The sequence below is a fragment of the Salmo salar genome, chromosome 14 (assembly GCF_965601325.2).
Source record: "Salmo salar chromosome 14, fSalSal1, whole genome shotgun sequence".
NCBI classification, from domain to species: domain Eukaryota; kingdom Metazoa; phylum Chordata; class Actinopteri; order Salmoniformes; family Salmonidae; genus Salmo; species Salmo salar.
Genome location: NC_138304.1, coordinates 56,326,971 through 56,347,158, shown reverse-complemented (window position 1 = coordinate 56,347,158; position 20,188 = coordinate 56,326,971). Strand labels below are relative to the sequence as shown.

Below are 20,188 nucleotides of genomic sequence, written 5' to 3'. Positions count from 1 at the left end.
CCTACCACTGATTTCAATGGCTGGCACTTTTATAATTGGGCAAAATCGTGCCCGATTGCAATTCCTAGGGCTTCCACTAGATGTCAACAGTCTTTAGAAAGAGTTTCGGGCTGGTTTTTGGAAAAATGACCCAGAAATTGTAGTTTTTCTAGATGGCTCCCATTTTGGCTTGTAGTGTTTCCATGCGCATGGACGAGTGCGCCTTCTTTTTGTTTATCTCCGGTAAAGACAATAACGATTCTCCGTCTTAAATTTTATCGTTTATTTGCGTAATAGGATACCTAAGGTTTGATTATAAAACGCTGTTTGACTTGTTTGGATAAGTTTATTAGTAATGTTTGAGATTCATTTTGTATGCATTTTGATGGAGGGAAACAGTGAATTTTTGACTGAAGCCCGCCAGCTAAACTGAGTTTTTATGGATATAAAGACCGACATTATCGAACAAAAAGATCATTTGTGAGGTAACTGGGACATTTTGGAGTGCCAACAGAAGAAGATCTTCAAAGGTAAGGCATATATTATATCGCTATTTCTGACTTTCGTGTAGCAACTCCCTGATTGAAAATGATTTGTTATGCATTTGTGTGCTGTTCTCAGATAATCGCATGGTTGCTATCGCCGTAAAACCTTTTTGAAATCTGACACGGTGGCTAGATTAACAACAAGTTAAGCTATATTTTGACGTATTGCACTTGTGATTTCATGAAAGTTTAATATTTATAGTAATTTAATTTGAATTTCGCGCTCTGCAATTTCACCGGCTGTTGGCCAGGCATGTTGAGATTAACAGAAATGGATTAACTTGGCATGTGAGATGAAAATAAACTATTTTAACTTGACATGTGAGATGAACAGAAACACTAGATACTGCAATCATCCAAAAGCTTCAATCTAAGATCATGATCAAAATGATTATAAAACACCTAGAACTGCAACAAAGAAAAATGTCACTTGTTCTAGAAGCGACACTGGTCTGGTTCTAGAAGCGACACTGGTCTGGTTCTAGAAGCGACACTCGTCTGGTTCTAGAAGCGACACTCGTCTGGTTCTAGAAGCGACACTCGTCTGGTTCTAGAAGCGACACTCGTCTGGTTCTAGAAGCGACACTCGTCTGGTTCTAGAAGCGACACTCGTCTGGTTCTAGAAGCGACACTCGTCTGGTTCTAGAAGCGACACTCGTCTGGTTCTAGAAGCGACACTCGTCTGGTTCTAGAAGCGACACTCGTCTGGTTCTAGAAGCGACACTCGTCTGGTTCTAGAAGGGACACTCGTCTGGTTCTAGAAGGGACACTCGTCTTGTTCTAGAAGCGACACTCGTCTTGTTCTAGAAGCGACACTCGTCTTGTTCTAGAAGCGACACTCGTCTTGTTCTAGAAGCGACACTCGTCTTGTTCTAGAAGCGACACTCGTCTTGTTCTAGAAGCGACACTCGTCTTGTTCTAGAAGCGACACTCGTCTTGTTCTAGAAGCAACAGTCTTAGTCCTGATAGTAGCAATAAGCAAACATGGCGATGATCCTTACAGAGTTCAGTCAACTACTTGTTAATATAAGTAGCATAAGCAGCCGTCAGAAAATAAAATATGCACCTTTTATATTGACAACACAGTGTTAAAGGTAAGTGTTTCCTTTTCAAATGGTTTATTATACAGCAGATACAGACAACCGACTGCTCATATCCACTGACTGGGCCCTGTGAGTCTTTAACTGGTTTATTATACAGCAGATACAGACAACTCACTGCTCATATCCACCGCCTGGTCCCCGTGAGTCTTCAGATGTCTCTTCAGGTGACTAAGGCAGGTGTAGGTCTTAGAACAGAGACGACAGGGGTACGGTCTCACCCCACTGTGATTCAGGATGTGTGTCTTCAGCTCCGCACCGCGACGAAATGCCTTTCCACACTCATGACACACGTAGGGTCGTTCCCCCGTGTGTACCCGCATGTGAAGAGTCACCTGACTAGCCATGGTGAAGCCTTTCTCACAGACGGTGCATTTGTACGGCCTCTCCCCAGTGTGTGTTCTCCTGTGGATCTGCAGCTCTCCTGCAGAGCAGAAGGCCTTGCCGCAGTCAGAGCAGAGGAAAGGTTTCTCCCCTGTGTGAGTCCTGATGTGTATAGTCAGGTTTCCGTTCACAGAGAACCGCTTGGCGCAGTAGGTGCACTGGTACGGTCTCTCGCCGGTGTGAGTCCGTATGTGCAGCTTCAGGTCTCCTTTGCACCTGAAGGCCTTTCCACAGCTGGGGCAGATCTTGGACCTCTCTTGGGAGTGGCGCTGCTCATGGCCATGTAGCCAGCCCTAAATAAATGTTATTAAACATATTTAAGCTGAATACAATAGAATACTTGGGAGCTGAATACAACAGAATACCTGGGAGCTGAAGCCCTTTCCACACTGTTCACACTTGTAGGGCTTCTCTTCTCCATCATGGACCTTCTGGTGGGTCCTCAGCTCAGCTATACCTGGGAACGGCCCCTCACCACAGTACCTTAGAATACATAGGATAGCGCTTTATAGAAGATAGCCTTTATTGTCTGTGTCCCAAATGACTTCCTGTTCCCCTTTTATAGTGCACTACTGTTGACCAGGGCCCATAGAGCTCTATAAAGGGACTAGGCTGCTATCTGGGTAACAGTTATTGTCTTTTCAAAGATATTTGCTTTTCCATTACAGGACATTAAATATAAAACATTATTTACATGAGTCACCAATCATGAATCACATGGTAGCGTCCCAAATGCCATACTATTCCCTATATAGTGCACTACTTTTGACCAAATCCCTATGGGTCCTGGTCAAAAGTATACTGAAAAAAAATATATAAAAAAACGCAAGATGTTAAATGTTTCATGAACTGAAATAATAAAAATAAAAAAATCACAGAAATGTTCCATATGCACAAAAAGATTTGAAAAAATTAAAAAGTGGCACAATTTGTTTACACCCCCATTATTTAGAATTTCTATTTTGCCAAGACGATTCATCCACCTGACAGGTGTGGCATATCAACAGCATGATCATAACACAGGTAAACCTTGTGCTGGGGACAATAAAAAGGCCACTCTAAAAATGTGCAGTTTTGTCTCAACACAATGCCACTGATGTCTCAAGTTGAGGGAGCGTGCAATTGGTATGAATGTTCATTTCTCTACCATAAGCCACCTCCAAAGTCATTTTAGAGAATTTATCAGTACGTCCAACTGGCCTAACAAACGCAGATCACGTGTAACCACACCAACCAAGGAACTCCACATCCGGCTTCTTCACCTGCGGGATCACCTGAGACCAGCCACCCAGACAGCTGATGAAACTGTGGGATCATCTGAGACCAGCCACCTGGACAGCTGATGAAACTGTGGGATCATCTGAGACCAGCCACCTGGACAGCTGATGAAACTGAGGAGTATTTCTGTCTGTAATAAAGCCCTTTTGAGGGGAAAAACTAATTCTGATTGGCTGGGCCTGGCACCCAAGTGGGGCCCACCCATGGCTGCGCTCCTGCCCAGTCATGTGAAATCCATAGATTAGGGCCTAATGAATTTATTTAAATTTACTGATTTCCTTATATGAACTGTAACTCAGTAACATTTTTTTCTGGAGAGAGAGGGGAGAAAGAGGTCAAGGGGTAGAGTAGTTCTGGAGAGAGAGAGGGGAGAAAGAGGTTAAGGCGTAGGGTAGTTCTGGAGAGAGAGGGGAGAAAGAGGTCAAGGCGTATGGTAGTTATGGAGAGAGAGAGGGGAGAAAGAGGTCAAGGCGTAGGGTAGTTCTGGAGAGAGAGGGGAGAAAGAGGTCAAGGCGTAGGGTAGTTCTGGAGAGAGAGAGGGGAGAAAGAGGTCAAGGCGTATGGTAGTTATGGAGAGAGAGGGGGGAGAAAGAGGTTAAGGCGTATGGTAGTTATGGAGAGAGAGGGGGGAGAAAGAGGTTAAGGCATATGGTAGTTATGGAGAGAGAGGGGAGAAAGAGGTCAAGGCGTAGGGTATTTCTGGAGAGAGAGAGGGGAGAAAGAGGTTAAGGCGTATGGTAGTTATGCAGAGAGGGGAGAAAGAGGTCAAGGCATAGGGTAGTTCTGGAGAGAGAGAGGGGAGAAAGAGGTTAAGGCGTAGGGTAGTTCTGGAGAGAGGGGAGAAAGAGGTCAAGGCGTAGGGTAGTTCTGGAGAGAGAGAGGGAAGAAAGAGGTCAAGGCGTAGGGTAGTTCTGGAGAGAGGGGAGAAAGAGGTCAAGGCGTAGAGTAGTTCTGTGTGAATGGGACCACTGGACTCAATAGGCTGGTATTTTTTAATAAATTGTGTTATGATAAACTATAAGGTATCCTCTTCAGGAGGTTAAAACCTGTTTTTGAGTGTTGTGCCTTTCAGACACTATCAGAAGGCGTCTACGTTCAGACTCCTCCTGTCTGGATCTCACCGTGGTTATCTGGTTTTTCAGAGAACACGAGGCCGCCGCAGACCTGATGAAACCAGCCCCCTGTCAGGAGATGCTTGGACTCCTTCACCTTGTCATGACTCTATACTTGTGATGAAAAGGTCAAGTTTCAGTCAAACCCATTTCTGAGCCTTTAATTGCTGATAAGATGGTTGATGTTGTCAGGGGGAGGTTCGATTTATTCAAATGTTGTTGCCAGGGAAACTCACGCAAGGAGGACCGGGAGAGGCTATATGAGTTACAGGATGTCTTAGACATTTTACAGAACTTGGGGAGAACTATCATATACTGTTATACTGTATTCTGTACCAACTTCTGCCTACAACTGTATTACTAAAGGAGAGATGTAATAATTAAACCAAGAGTATGTGTTTCCTTTCCATTACTAATGTATGTTTCAGAATTATATAGACCTGATAATCTGTTGAAGAAATTGACCAACACAGCCAAGGGGTGGAGTTTGTCTGTAAAGCCTACGGGGAGAGAAGCCTACGGGGAGAGAAGCCTACGGGGAGAGAAGCCTACGGGGAGAGAAGCCTACGGGGAGAGAAGCCTACGGGGAGAGAAGCCTACGGGGAGAGAAGCCTACGGGGAGAGAAGCCTACGGGGAGAGAAGCCTACGGGGAGAGAAGCCTACGGGGAGAGAAGCCTACGGGGAGAGAAGCCTACGGGGAGAGAAGCCTACGGGGAGAGAAGCAAACGGGGAGAGAAGCAAACGGGGAGAGAAGCAAACGGGGAGAGAAGCAAACGGGGAGAGAAGCAAACGGGGAGAGAAGCAAACAGGGAGAGAAAACACACAGATGACAAAGCTAGAGAAGAGCTAAATGAGGTCATCTGTAAATAACTAGGTTAGATACTCAGTGAGAGGGGTCCTCCTCCAATAACTAGGTTAGATACTCAGTGAGAGGGGCCATCGTCCAATAACTAGGTTAGATACTCAGTGAGAGTGGTGTAGGGGCCTTCGTCCAATAACTAGATTAGATACTCAGTGAGAGGGGTGTAGGGGCCTTCGTCCAATAACTAGATTAGATACTCAGTGAGAGGGGTGTAGGGGCCTTCCTCCAATAACTAGGTTAGATACTCAGTGAGAGGGGTGTAGGGGCCTTCCTCCAATAACTAGGTTAGATACTCAGTGAGAGGGGTGTAGGGGCCTTCCTCAAATAACTAGGTTAGATACTCAGTGAGAGGGGCCTTCGTCCAATAACTAGGTTAGATACTCAGTGAGAGGGGCCTTCCTCCAATAACTAGGTTAGATACTCAGTGAGAGGGGCCTTCGTCCAATAACTAGGTTAGATACTCAGTGAGAGGGGCCTTCCTCCAATAACTAGGTTAGATACTCAGTGAGAGGGGCCTTCCTCCAATAACTAGGTTAGATACTCAGTGAGAGGGGCCTTCGTCCAATAACTAGGTTAGATACTCAGTGAGAGGGGCCTTCCTCCAATAACTAGGTTAGATACTCAGTGAGAGTGGTGTAGGGGCCTTCCTACAATAACTAGGTTAGATACTCAGTGAGAGGGGCCTTCCTCCAATAACTAGGTTAGATACTCAGTGAGAGTGGTGTAGGGGTCTTCCTCCAATAACTAGGTTAGATACTCAGTGAGAGGGGTGTAGGGGCCTTCCTCCAATAACTAGGTTAGATACTCAGTGAGAGAGGTGTAGGGGCCTTCCTCAAATAACTCTGCAGATCAACTCAGTACAGTCAGCAGTACAGTCAGCAGTTCACACACCAAGTAGGCTACTGGGAAAACAGGCAGCACTTAAAGTAGATGGTGCTAGCTAGCAAAAAGACAGTGCTAGACCACAACAGACAGACAAAAAAATATATTAATCACTCCTGGAGATAACAGGAGTCCTCTAGCTCTAGTATCACTCCTGGAGATATCAGGAGTCCTCTAGCTCTAGAATCACTCCTGGAGATATCAGGAGTCCTCTAGCTCTAGAATCCCTCCTGGAGATATCAGGAGTCCTCTAGCTCTAGATTCCCTCCTGGAGATATCAGGAGTCCTCTAGCTCTAGAATCACTCCTGGAGATATCAGGAGTCCTCTAGCTATAGAACCACTCCTGGAGATATCAGGAGTCCTCTAGCTATAGAACCACTCCTGGAGATATCAGGAGTCCTCTAGCTATAGAACCACTCCTGGAGATATCAGGAGTCCTCTAGCTCTAGAATCCCTCCTGGAGATATCAGGAGTCCTCTAGCTCTAGAATCCCTCCTGGAGATATCAGGAGTCCTCTAGCTCTAGTATCACTCCTGGAGATATCAGGAGTCCTCTAGCTCTAGAATCACTCCTGGAGATATCAGGAGTCCTCTAGCTCTAGAATCACTCCTGGAGATATCAGGAGACCTCTAGCTCTAGAATCCCTCCTGGAGATATCAGGAGTCCTCTAGCTCTAGAATCCCTCCTGGAGATATCAGGAGTCCTCTAGCTCTAGAACCACTCCTGGAGATATCAGGAGTCCTCTAGCTATAGAACCACTCCTGGAGATATCAGGAGTCCTCTAGAACCACTCCTGGAGATATCAGGAGTCCTCTAGCTATAGAACCACTCCTGGAGATATCAGGAGTCCTCTAGAACCACTCCTGGAGATATCAGGAGTCCTCTAGCTCTAGAATCACTCCTGGAGATATCAGGAGTCCTCTAGCTCTAGAATCCCTCCTGGAGATATCAGGAGTCCTCTAGCTCTAGAATCCCTCCTGGAGATATCAGGAGTCCTCTAGCTCTAGAATCACTCCTGGAGATATCAGGAGTCCTCTAGCTATAGAACCACTCCTGGAGATATCAGGAGTCCTCTAGAACCACTCCTGGAGATATCAGGAGTCCTCTAGCTATAGAACCACTCCTGGAGATATCAGGAGTCCTCTAGAACCACTCCTGGAGATATCAGGAGTCCTCTAGCTCTAGAATCACTCCTGGAGATATCAGGAGTCCTCTAGCTCTAGAATCCCTCCTGGAGATATCAGGAGTCCTCTAGCTCTAGAATCACTCCTGGAGATATCAGGAGTCCTCTAGAACCACTCCTGGAGATATCAGGAGTCCTCTAGCTCTAGAACCACTCCTGGAGATATCAGGAGTCCTCTAGCATCACTCCTGGAGATATCAGGAGTCCTCTAGTATCACTCCTGGAGATATCAGGAGTCCTCTAGTATCACTCCTGGAGATATCAGGAGTCCTCTAGCTCTAGAATCACTCCTGGAGATAACAGGAGTCCTCTAGCTCTAGTATCACTCCTGGAGATATCAGGAGTCCTCTAGCTCTAGAACCCCTCCTGGAGATATCAGGAGTCCTCTAGCTCTAGAACCCCTCCTGGAGATATCAGGAGTCCTCTAGAACCCCTCCTGGAGATATCAGGAGTCCTCTAGCTCTAGAATCACTCCTGGAGATATCAGGAGACCTCTAGAATCACTGCTGGAGATATCAGGAGTCCTCTAGCTACAGCAGGCAGCCTAGTGGTTAGAGTGTTGGGCTAGTAACTGAAAGGTTGTTGGATCGAATCCCTGAGCTGAAAAGGTACAAATCTGTCGTTCTGTCAATGAGCAAGGCAGTTAACCCACTGTTCCCCGCGTGCCTAAGATGTCGATTAAGGCAGCCCCCACGCTCCTCTCTGATTCAGAGGGGTTGGGTTAAATGAGGGAGACACATTTCAGTTGAATACATTCAGTTGTACAACTGACTAGGTATCCCCCTTTCCCTCATAGAATGAAGCACTATATAGGGAATAGGGTGCCATTTGGGACGGTAATAGTGTAATGTTAATTGGCGTAATAGTGTCATGTTAATTAGCGTAATCGTGAAATGTTAATTAGCATAATCATGTAATGTTAATTAGCATAATCATGTAATGTTAATTAGCGTAATCGTATGTTAATGTACCTGCAATTGAAGCCTTTCTTCCTGGTGTGGGTTACCAGGTGTTTCTTTAACGAGTTGTGCCACTTGAAGTTCTTCCCACACTGCGGACATTCAAACTTCGGCGCCGCCGCTTTGCTGCCACAACACCGGTGGCTGACCCTCTCTCTGACCGACCCAAAACTGCTCCCACATTTAATACAGACATAGGCAGCGTTGGAGCACTGTGTCCGGCGGTGGGTGGACATCTCAGAGGACCTTCTGAAGGTCTTACCGCACTGGGAACACTTGTAAGGGTTCTCCCCCGTGTGGAGTCTCTGGTGCTCTAACATCTTATAGCGGTAGATGAAACAACGGCCACATTGGGGGCACCTGTGGGCCACGCGCTGCCGCGGCTGCTCTGACGATGATATGGTGCTCGAGGTGGATGTCGAGGACCCTTGTGTAGTGTTGGTGGATGTCGAGGACCCTTGTGTAGTGTTGGTGGATGTCGAGGACCCTTGTGTAGTGTTGGTGGATGTTGAGGTGGCGTCCTGGGCAGAGACTGAGGTAGCTTGTTGGCTGGCTGATGGTGCCGTGTCTTGAGGAGCAGTATTGGCGCTCAGACAGTATTGGTGCTCCGTGTCTACTGCTTTCCTTCCTACATCCTTCTCCTTCACGTCCTTCTGGTTATCCGTTCTTCGAGAACCTCCTTGGTTTTCTACTGAATCTGTTCCAATCATGTTGTTTTGATCTATACTTGTTTTGGACTCAGCCCATTGGCCACTCAAATTGTCAGTCATAGTCCCCTGGTTACCTCTGACCTGCAGGGGCGGGTTCTCACAGTCAGAGAAGGCTTTGGATTGGCTGGCGCTGTGGTGCGAGGTATTGACCAGTCTCAGTGAGGGAGGGAAGGACAAGGAGAAGAGGAGATGGTCCTCCATCTGCAAAGGAGCTGAACAAGTGACAACCAGGACCAATGGAAAGAAGATGGGAAACAATTGTGAGATTATTATATAGGTTATTAGATGATGAAGGTTATATCAGCGTTGTATTTAATCTACAGATTGTCAAACGGGGGGTGTGTACCGGGCGGACGGACGGGACGGGGGTGTACCGGATGGGGGACGGGGGGTACCGGACAGGGGTGTGTACCGGACAGGGGTGTGTACCGGACGGACGGGACGGGGGTGTACCGGATGGGGGGGGGGGTGTACCGGACGGGGGATGGGGGGGTGTACCGGACAGGGGGGTGTACCGGACGGGGGACAGGGGGTGGACCGGACAGGGGGATGTACCGGACAGGGGGACGGGGGGGTGTACCGGACATGGGGGTGTACCGGACGGACGGACGGGGGTGTACCGGATGGGGGACGGGGGGGTACCGGACAGGGGTGTGTACCGGACGGACGGGAGTGTACCGGACGGGGGATGGGGGGTGTACCGGACAGGGGGGTGTACCGGACGGGGGATGGGGGGTGTACCGGACAGGGGGGTGTACCGGACAGGGGGGTGTACCGGACGGGGGACGGGGGGTGTACCGGACAGGGGGGTGTACCGGACAGGGGAGTGTACCGGACGGGGGACGGGGGGTGTACCGGACAGGGGGGTGTACCGGACGGACGGACGGGGTGTACCGGACAGGGGGGTGTACCGGACGGACGGGGTGTACCTAATGGCAGCAGATTCCCTCTATCAAAGGTATCAAACTATTCCATGGAGGGCCCAGTTTTTCACTCCTCCCTTGTACTCTACTGATCAATTAAAGGCCACTGATTAGTTACCCTCAACCTGCGTGTCAATGTTCATTGGACACAAATTGAAAAGAAATAACAAAGACCAGCACACTCAGCCCTCCATGGAATGAGTTTGACACCCCCTTCCCTATAGAGTACACTACTTTTGAGCAGAGCGCTAAAGAGAATAGGGCCATTTGGGACTCAGACAGAGGCTTACCGCTCTTGGGCTGCTTGAGTTTCCCGTGGTACTGTGGGTTCTGTAGCAAGGTCTTCAGATCCTCTGCATGGGAGACACTGCACATGAAGTCCTCCAGGACATAGGGGGCAGCACTGATCAACAAAGCAGTCTAGAGACAGCAGAGAGAACAGTGCTGAAAATTACAGTATTGTGATGACAAAGATTTACACATATGCAATTTTCTTAAAAATGTTTTACCTTAGTGAACCCGGTTTACTGTTCAGAACAAGAAATAGCTATTGTTTCTCTATCTTACTGTGGCTCTGTGTCAGGTCTGTCTGTCCGTACCTGTTTGAAGTCAGGGACAGGCAGCAGCTCCTCCAGTCTGGACAGCAAATGACACACCAAAGTCTGCAGCGCCGAGTCAAAATTAGGTCCATACTCCACGGGGAACACAACCTATTGTACAAGAGAGACTTACAACCTGTTTCAATAGTCTAAAAACTGCATACTTCCTTGTATTTAGGTTAGCACTAAACATGAGGCCAACTTGATCTGATTATGGACAGTGCATCAGTTGGGGATCTGTATCGGTGTGACTTGGAGAAGTATCATACCTTGAAGAAGTGTTCCCTTCTATCTGGGTCTTCCACTAGACTCCATCATACCTTGAAGAAGTGTTCCCTTCTATCTGGGTCTTCCACTAGGCTCTGGATCAGCTGCAGGAAGTTGGCTTCAGCTAATTCAATTGCTGCATCGTTTGACTGCAACACATAAGGGTCCAGACAAACATAAAGAAGCTGCACAGTGGCGGTTTCTCATACACAGTCTGACCCTAGTCCTGGAGAATCTCCTTTGAAAGTGCTTTTTAGTCCAGGACAAAGCTTAGTCTGTGTCTGGGAAACTGGCCCTTACTGCTTAAGAGAGCAGGCTTGTCCTGAATTGCGCACCAGTTGATTTAAACAGTCACCTGTTTGAGACCAGATGCTGTGATTCTATCCAGGTGGGTTTGAACAGCCTCGAGGTCATCAGGATGTCCAGACCCTAATAGTTGTAGACTCACCTGAGACAAGAACCAACACAGTTACCGACTGTTACATGAATTCAACCCATACGTAGCCTCCAATCACACAACCTTAATAAACTATAAGTGATACGAACAAGAGCCGTGGGTATTTCTTCTATCCCCATGCACCCGCAACAAGCAGACTTACATGTCCCCTGTGGCTCAGTTGGTAGAGCATGGTGTTTGCAATGCCAGGGTTGTGGGTTCAATTCCCACGGGGGACCAGTACGGAAAAAAAATGTATGAAATGTATGCATTCACTACTGTAAGTCGCTCTGGATAAGAGCATCTGCTAAATGACTAAAATGTAAATGTAAATGTCCGACTTCCTATTTTTAGCCTCCAATCACAAACAGAACCTTCCAGGTGATTGGCCTGAGCAAGCTGCTAATCTGGACCCCAGATTGAATTGGATTGAGTTTGTTATATTGGGGTGCAAACTCAGTGATTCTGCACTGAGCCATGCTGAAGTCTAGACTCTCAAAACATGCTGGGAATCTCTTACAAATCTATCAGGGAGTCTCTTACCCGTCCCCTGAGAGCCAGGGTCAGCAGCCACCTCTGTCTGTTGGACAGGAGATATGGAACCGCCTCTGTGACCATGGAAACAAACTCCTCCAATTTCCCATACTGATTTATGTTGCCCTGGCGCACCACCTGCCACATGAGTGCTGACATCATCCGGAGAGGAGGAACCAGGACACCCAGGGAGAGCAGAGGAAAGGGGGATTCTGTTAGGAGAGGGGAAAGAGAGGAGAGAGATGGAGAGAGAGGAGGTTGGGTCACAATCCTTTTCCCTTCTCCCGGACTTGTGCATTCCTTAATTTGTCATCCAAAGAGAAGCCATGTGGATATACAGTACCAGTCAAAAGTTTGGACACACCTCCTCATTCAAGGGTTTTTCTTTATTTTTTACTATTCTACATTGTTGAATAATAGTGAAGACGTCAAAACTATGAAATAACACATATGGAATCATGTAATAACCAACAATGTGTTAAACAAATCAAAATCTATTTTATATTTGAGAATCTTCAAAGTAGCCACCCTTTGCCTTGATGACACCTTTGCACACTCTTGGCATTCTCTCAACCAGCTTCATGAGGTAGTCACCTGGAATGCAATTCAATTAACAGGTGTGCCTTGTTAAAAGTTAATTTGTGGAATTTCTTTCCTTCTTAATGCGTTTTGAGCCAATCAGTTGTGTTGTGAAAAGGTATTTATTTATTTATTTATCCAACCTTTATTTAACTAGGCAAGTAAGTTAAGAACAAATTCTTATTTAAAATGACGGCCTACCCTGGCCAAACCCTAACGACGCTGGGCCAATTGTGCACCGCCCTATGGGACTCCCAATCACGGCCGGTTGTGATACAGCCTGGAATCGAACCAGGGTATGTAGTGACGCCTCTAGCACTGAGATGCAGTGTCTTAGACAGCCCTATTTGGTAAAAGACCAAGTCCATATTATGGCAAGAACAGCTCAAATAAACACAGAGAAACGACAGTCCATCATTACTTTAAGACATGAAGGTCAGTCAATACGGACAATTTCTAGAACTTTGAAAGTGTCAAGTGCAGTCGCAAAAACCATCAAGCGCTATGATGAAACTGGCTCTCATGAGGACCGCCACAGGAAAGGAAGACCCAGAGTTACCTCTGCTGCAGAGGATAAGTTCATTAGAGTTACCAGCCTCAGAAATTGCAGCCCAAATAATTGCTTCACAGAGTTCAAGTAACAGACTCATCTCAACATCAACATGTTCAGAGGAGACTGTGAATCAGGCCTTCATGGTCGAATTGCTGCAAAGAAACCACTAGTAAAGGACACCAATAAGAAGAAGAGACTTGCTTGGGTCAAGAAACACAAGCAATGGACATTACACCGGTGGAAATCTGTCCTTTGGTCTGATGAGTACAAATTTGAGATTTTTGGTTCTAACCGCTGTGTCTTTGTGAGACGCAGAGTAGGTGAACGGATGGTCTCCGCATGTGTAGTTCCCACCATGAAGCATGGAAGAGGAGGTGTGATGATGTGGGGGTGCTTTGCTGGTGACACTGTCTGTGATTTATTTAGAATTCAAGGCACACTTAACCAGCATGGCTACCACAGCATTCTGCAGCGATACGCCATCCCATCTAGTTTGCGCTTAGTGCGACTATCAATTGTTTGTCAACAGGACAATGACCCAACACACCTCCAGGCTAAGTGGTGTGTTGCATATGGTTTATGAGTTGGCCCCACATGTTTATGAACGGCTGTGTCCTATGTTGCTAAAGAGTCTCCAGGAAGCTGTACATTGAATTGAATCTGTCTACTAGAGATGAACGTACTTTGGTGCGAAAATTGCAAATCAATCCCGAAACAGCAGCAAAGGACCTTGTGAAGATGCTGGAGGAAACAGGTACAAAAAGTATCTGTAGCCACAGCGAAAAGAGTCCTATATCGACATAACCTGAAAGGCCGCTCAACAAGGAAGAAGCCACTGCTCCAAAACCGCCATAAAAAAGCCAGACTACGGTTTGCAACTGCACATGGGGACAAAGATCGTACTTTTTGGAAAAATGTCCTCTGGTCTTATGAAACAAAAATAGAACTGTTTGGCCATATTGACCATCATTTTGTTTGGAGGAAAAAGGGGGAGGCTTCCAAGCCGAAGAACGCCATCCCAACCGTGAAGCACGGGGGTGGCAGCATCATGTTGTGGGGGTGCTTTGCTGCAGGAGGGACTGGTGCATTTCACAAAATAGATGGCATCATGAGGGGGGGGGGGGAAATTATGTGGATATATTGAAGCAACATCTCAAGACATCAGTCAGAAAGTTAAAGCTTGGTTGCAAATGGGTCTTCCAAATGGACAATCTCCCAAAGCATACTTCCAAAGTCGTGGGAAATTGGCTTAAGGGCAACAAAGTCAAGGTATTGGAGTGGCCATCACAAAGCCCTGACCTCAATCCCATAGAAAAATTTGTTTGCAGAACTGAAAAATTGTGTTTGAGCAAGGGGGCTGACTCAGTTACACCAGCTCTGTCAGGAGGAATGGGCCGAAATGCACCCAACTTATTGTGGGAAGCTTGTGGAAGGCTACCCGAAACATTTAACCCAAGTTAAACAATTTAAAGGTAATGCTACCAAATACTAATTGAGGATATGTAAACTTCTGACCCAGTGGGAATGTGACGAAAGAAATAAAAACTGAAATAAATTATTCTCTCAACTATTATTCTGACATTTCACATTCTTAAAATAAAGTGGTGATCCTGACTGACCTAAGACAGGGAAATTTTACTAGGATTAAATGTCAGGAATTGTGAAAGACTGAGTTTAAATGTACTTGGCTAAGGAGTATGTAAACTTCTGACTTCAACTGTAAGTAAGCATTTCACTTTAAGGTCTACTACACCTGTTGTATTCAGCATTTCACTGTAAGGTCTACTACACCTGTTGTATTCAGCATTTCACTGTAAGGTCTACTACACCTGTTGTATTAGGCATTTCACTGTAAGGTCTACTACACCTGTTGTATTCGGCGCATGTGACAAATACAATTTGATTTTAATTGGGGGGGGGGGGGGGGGGGGGGGGTAATAGGGGCGGTTTCGATAGGTGAATCTCCCCAAATTGTACATATTTGTGACCGGGGTACCATCATGACCCAGCATATGAAATTTGAAGTCAATCACCCAAAATCATTTTTGACCTCCAATGGACACAATAGTTTTGCAGTTCTATAAGTTAAGAGTTTGTTAGAATGAATTCTGAAGAGGATATTGGTAAAAAAAACTAAAACATTTATTGACTGACAGAAACTGACTGACTGCATCCATCTGCCTGCGTCTCTGTCTGCCTTAGACTTTCACCAATTTACCTATTGCAGCTGTATCACCAGCTTGTTTTCCTTGAATCCAATGTTTTGACTTATGTGTCAATGCCATTGATGCATCAATATCCTGTTAGTGGATGGAGAGAGAGAGATTAGAAGAGGGGGAGGAATGGAAAGAAAAAGGGAGAAAGAATAGTGGGGAGGAGAGAGAAAGGGGAGAGTGAGGGAGGGGGAGAGGGAAGAAAGAGTCAGAGAGGACGGAGAGAGAGAGAGAGAGCTGGAGGGAGAAAGAGAGAGTGAGAAAGAAAGATAGAGAGGGAGAGCAGGGCATGATAAAGAGGAGAGAGAGAAAGACACTGAGGCAAAGAGAAGTAGAGAGAGGGAGGGAGAGAGAAGAGACAGGGAGGCAAAGAGAAGTAGAGAGAGGGAGGGAGAGAGAGAAGAGACAGGGAGAGGGGGATTAGAGAATAGAGAGAGAGATATGTCTATCTGTCTGTGAGTCATCTTTTCCCATTGACTGGAATTTATTGACATAAGCTTCAAGTGCTTGACACTAGAGGTCGACCGATTATGATTTTTCAACGCCGATACCGATTATTGGAGGACAAAAACCCCTGATACCGATTAATCGGCCGATTTTTATTTTTCTTTCTTTATTTGTATAATGACAATTACAACAATACTGAATGAACACTTATTTTAACTTAATATAATACATCCATAAAATCAATTTAGTCTCAAATAAATAATGAAACATGTTCAATTTGGTTTAAATAAGCAAAAACAAAGTGTTGGAGAAGAAAGTAAAAGTGCAATATGTGCCATGTCAAAAAGCTAACGTTTAAGTTCCTTGCTCAGAACATGAGAACATATGAAAGCTGGTGGTTCCTTTTAACACGAGTCTTCAATATTCCCAGCTAAGATGTTTTAGGTTGTAGTTATTATAGGAATTATAGGACTATTTCTCTCTATACCATTTGTATTTCATATACCTTTGACTATTGGATGTTCTTATAGGCACTACAGTATTGCCAGCCTAATCCTGGGAGTTGATAGGCTTGAAGTCATAAACAGCTCAATGCTTGAAGCACAGCGAAGAGCTGCTGGCAAATGCAGGAAAGTGCTGTTTGAATGAATGCTTACGAGCCTGCTGCTGCCTACCACCGCTCAGTCAGACTGCTCTATCAAATATCAAATCATAGACTTAATTATAATATAATAACACACAGAAATACGAGCCTTAGGTCATTAATATGGTCAAATCCAGAAACTATCCTTTCGAAAACAAAACGTTTATTCTTTGTGAAATACGGAACCGTTCCGTATTTTATCTAACGGGTGGCATCCCTAAGTTGAAATATTGCTGTTACATTGCACAACCTTCAATGTTATGTCATAATTATGTACAATTTTGGCAAATTAATTATGGTCTTTGTTAGGAAGAAATGGTCTTCACACAGTTTGCAACGAGCCAGGCAGCATATACCCTGACTCTGCTTGCACAGAAGGTAAGAGAAGTGACACAATTTCCCTAGTTAAAATAAATGTATGTTAGCAGGCAATATTAACTAAATATGCAGGTTTTAAAATATATACTTGTGTATTGATTTTAAGAAAGGCGTTGATGTTTATGGTTAGGTACACATTGAGGCAACGACAGTGCTTTTTCGTGAATGTGCTTGTTAAATCATCACCCGTTTGGCGAAGTAGGCTGTGATTCGATGGTAAATGAACAGGCACCGCATCGATTATATGCAACGCAGGACAGCCTAGATAAACTAGTAATATCATCAACCATGTGTAGTTAACTAGTGATTATGTTAAGATTGATTGATTTTAATAAAGGTAAGTTTAATGCCAGATCGCAACTTACCTTAGCTCCTTGCTGCACTCGCGTAACAGGTAGTCAGCCTGCCACGCAGTCTCCTCGTGGAGTGCAATGTAACCAGCCATAATCGGTGTCCAAAAATGCCGATTACCGATTTTAAAGTTTCAATAACATCGGCCCTAATTAATCAGCCATTCCGATTAATCGGTTGACCTCTAGTTGACACTAATTTTTTCACATTGGCACCGCAAAGCCTGCTGGGAGCATGGCCAATTGGCAAATGCATCAATTGTTTGATTCTGTTGTTCTATGGAATGTGCAAGTTGCTGCTTGCTAACTGAAACCCTTTTGTCTTGAACAACACACATGAGCTTGGCTACTGTAGCTAGCGAGAAGGGTGAAATTGCAGCCCGTATTTGGGGGCGTTCCTGCATGTGGGCATTGCTGCATCTGCAGGAACCCCTCTTTATTCTTCTATTGGTCCATTTTTAAGTTAGGACTCCGGTACGGAGGTGGGAGCGCTCCAGTACAGAAGGCGGCAGTAATGTACCATAGCGTTGGATGCCAATAGACCCCACATAAGAAGAAGAGGCAGATGCGACAATGGTAGCTAGCTAGCTAGGACAGTGTACTTCGCCCCCGCCTGTCGGGCACTATTTTCTCTCAATTCTGTTAACGACGGCAAGGGCAGGTGTTCGGCAGGCGTTTGCGATGGACACAGTTGCTAGATAGCTAGCTAGGTCGCCAGTACACATCAGGTGGGATAGGTAGCTAGCACACTGGAAGACAGTGTACTTCGCCCCCGCCTGACGAAACAGTTCTGTTAACGACGGCGAGGGAAGGTGTTCGGCAGGCGTTAGCAAAGGACTCTGGGTGCTAGCTAGCTAGAACTCTGGTAAACAGCAGGCGGGAGGCAGGATAAGTAGCTAGCCAGCTAGGACACCAGTAGATAGCTTCCTTTACCCCCGCATGTTGGGCACTGCTTTTCTGTTAATGTTAGTGAGGGCAGGCGGGAGCAAAGGCCACTGTGCTAGCTAGGAGGACTCTGGTATACAGCAGGCAGGAGCGAAGGCCACTGTGCTAGCTAGGAGGACTCCGGTACACAGCAGGCAAGAGCGAAGGCCACTGTGCTAGCTAGGAGGACTCCGGGAACACAGCAGGAGGGAGCGAAGGCCACTGTGCTAGCTAGGAGGACTCCGGGAACACAGCAGGCAGGAGCGAAGGCCACTGTGCTAGCTAAGAGGACTCTGGTACACAGCATGCAGGAGCGAAGGCCACTGTGCTAGCTAGGAGGACTCCGGTACACAGCAGGCAGGAGCGAAGGCCACTGTGCTAGCTAAGAGGACTCTGGTACACAGCAGGCAGGAGCGAAGGCCACTGTGCTAGCTAGGAGGACTCCGGTACACAGCAGGCAAGAGCGAAGGCCACTGTGCTAGCTAGGAGGACTCCGGGAACACAGCAGGAGGGAGCGAAGGCCACTGTGCTAGCTAGGAGGACTCCGGGAACACAGCAGGCAGGAGCGAAGGCCACTGTGCTAGTTAGGAGGACTCCGGGAACACAGCAGGCAGGAGCGAAGGCCACTGTGCTAGCTAGGAGGACTCCGGTACACAGCAGCTGAGAGCGAAGGCCACTGTGCTAGCTAGGAGGACTCCGGGAACACAGCAGGAGGGAGCGACGGCCACTGTGCTAGTTAGGAGGACTCCGGGAACACAGCAGGCAGGAGCGAAGGCCACTGTGCTAGCTAGGAGGACTCCGGTACACAGCAGCTGAGAGCGAAGGCCACTGTGCTAGCTAGGAGGACTCTGGTACACAGCAGGCGGGAGCGAAGGCCACTGTGCTAGCTAGGAGGACTCCGGGAACACAGCAGGCAGGAGCGAAGGCCACTGTGCTAGCTAGGAGGACTCCGGTACACAGCAGCTGAGAGCGAAGGCCACTGTGCTAGCTAGGAGGACTCTGGTACACAGCAGGCAGGAGCGAAGGCCACTGTGCTAGCTAGGAGGACTCCGGAACACAGCAGGCAAGAGCGAAGGCCACTGTGCTAACTAGGAGGACTCCGGTACACAGTGGGCAGGAGCGAAGGCCATTGTGCTAGCTAGGAGGACTACGGTACACAGCGGGCGGGAGCGAAGGCCACTGTGCTAGCTAGGACGACTCCGGTACACAGCGGGAGGGATGCAGGGGAAACATCTGTAGCTTGCTAGGACACCGGTAGACAAGTGTCATTCGCCCCCGAAAAACTCAGATAGTACTTTTATTTCCTTTTTGACCCACATTTTAAAATCACATAGACAATAGGGAAATCCATAATTTCAAAAGTGTAACACAAGCATGATGAGGGCGTGCTCGAGAGTGGTGTTCATACAGGAACCAACGGAATGTTCGAGAGGGGGGGGGGGGCGTTCCTGCAGACGCAGAGATGCCTACATGCAGGAACGCCCAAATTCTGGGCCGTAATCACACACTATATTGTCACAGATAGAACAATGAGGCAGAATTTTTCACCGGATGTACAAATGTAAAGTGTCCTGTTGGCGTTTCCACTCACTACCCAAATATGGTGCTGAGAGGAAAGCCCAATGGCTGGCAGAAGGAAATGATGGAGGGAGATCTGCTAATTTTCTCATCGATAAAATATTTGGATCTCCATACAGTTTTCTGTTTCCAAAAATAGAATCTGTAACAAACTGCGTTTTGTAGACTTTACCCTTTTGCTTTGTCAAAGTTAAAAAAAATATATATATATTTCCAAGGAGCTCAAGGACGAATTGAGTTACTGCGCACGCGCACTTCACAGCGTAGGCGTTCCCTAACGGAAATATGCAAATAAATGCTAGAATGAGCCAATAGGATGGCAGTAGCTCGTCCTTGGCTCAGCCCACCTCCTTGTTTGTTCTTCCCATTATAATTAGTTGGTTTCCATTGGAAACAACAGGCTCTGGTCTATCTTGGGTTACTTATCAAAAATATGTCCTATTGTAGCTAGCTAGCTAACACAAACGCCTTGGCTTGAGGGCCGAAGCCACTAAAACACTAGTAGTTACCAAAAATAACAAATGCAATGTGTACATCAACTAATACATACCCATATTTCACCTCCAAAATAACTTCTTGCTTCGGATTTGTATAAAGAGAAATGGAAGGAATGGCTTATCTAATAAATATAGTAGCTAGTTAGCTATTCTAGCCAGCAAAGAAAACACCTTTTTCGGCTTCTTCTTCTTCGTCGTCGGCGTAGAAACGAGTACTTCCGGGAAACGGTCCTGCTGCTTCATGTCAAAATAAAAGTCCCCATGGTTTCTT

At 46.5% G+C, this 20,188-nt stretch overlaps 1 protein-coding gene across 1 annotated transcript; it reads right to left on the bottom strand.

The window, feature by feature from the left end:
* Positions 1-1,625: 1,625 nt before the first annotated feature.
* LOC106569833 (uncharacterized) lies at positions 1,626-20,114 on the bottom strand. The gene is made up of 9 exons (XM_014141478.2): positions 19,971-20,114; positions 11,765-11,967; positions 11,141-11,233; positions 10,839-10,934; positions 10,519-10,629; positions 10,210-10,339; positions 8,299-9,208; positions 2,374-2,491; positions 1,626-2,301 (listed from the first exon to the last, which is right to left on the bottom strand). The coding sequence occupies exons 1-9, from the start codon at positions 19,972-19,974 to the stop codon at positions 1,717-1,719; spliced, it is 2,250 nt and encodes a 749-aa protein (XP_013996953.1). The 5' UTR covers positions 19,975-20,114; the 3' UTR covers positions 1,626-1,716.
* Between the last annotated feature and the right edge of the window lie 74 nt (positions 20,115-20,188).

Coding starts and splice junctions, on each gene's coding strand:
- LOC106569833 (XM_014141478.2), bottom strand. Junction 11,234..11,764: donor CCCTGGCTCTCAGGGGACGG/GTAAGAGACTCC, acceptor TTCTTGTCTCAG/GTGAGTCTACAACTATTAGG. Junction 9,209..10,209: donor ACTCAAGCAGCCCAAGAGCG/GTAAGCCTCTGT, acceptor TCACTTGTTCAG/CTCCTTTGCAGATGGAGGAC.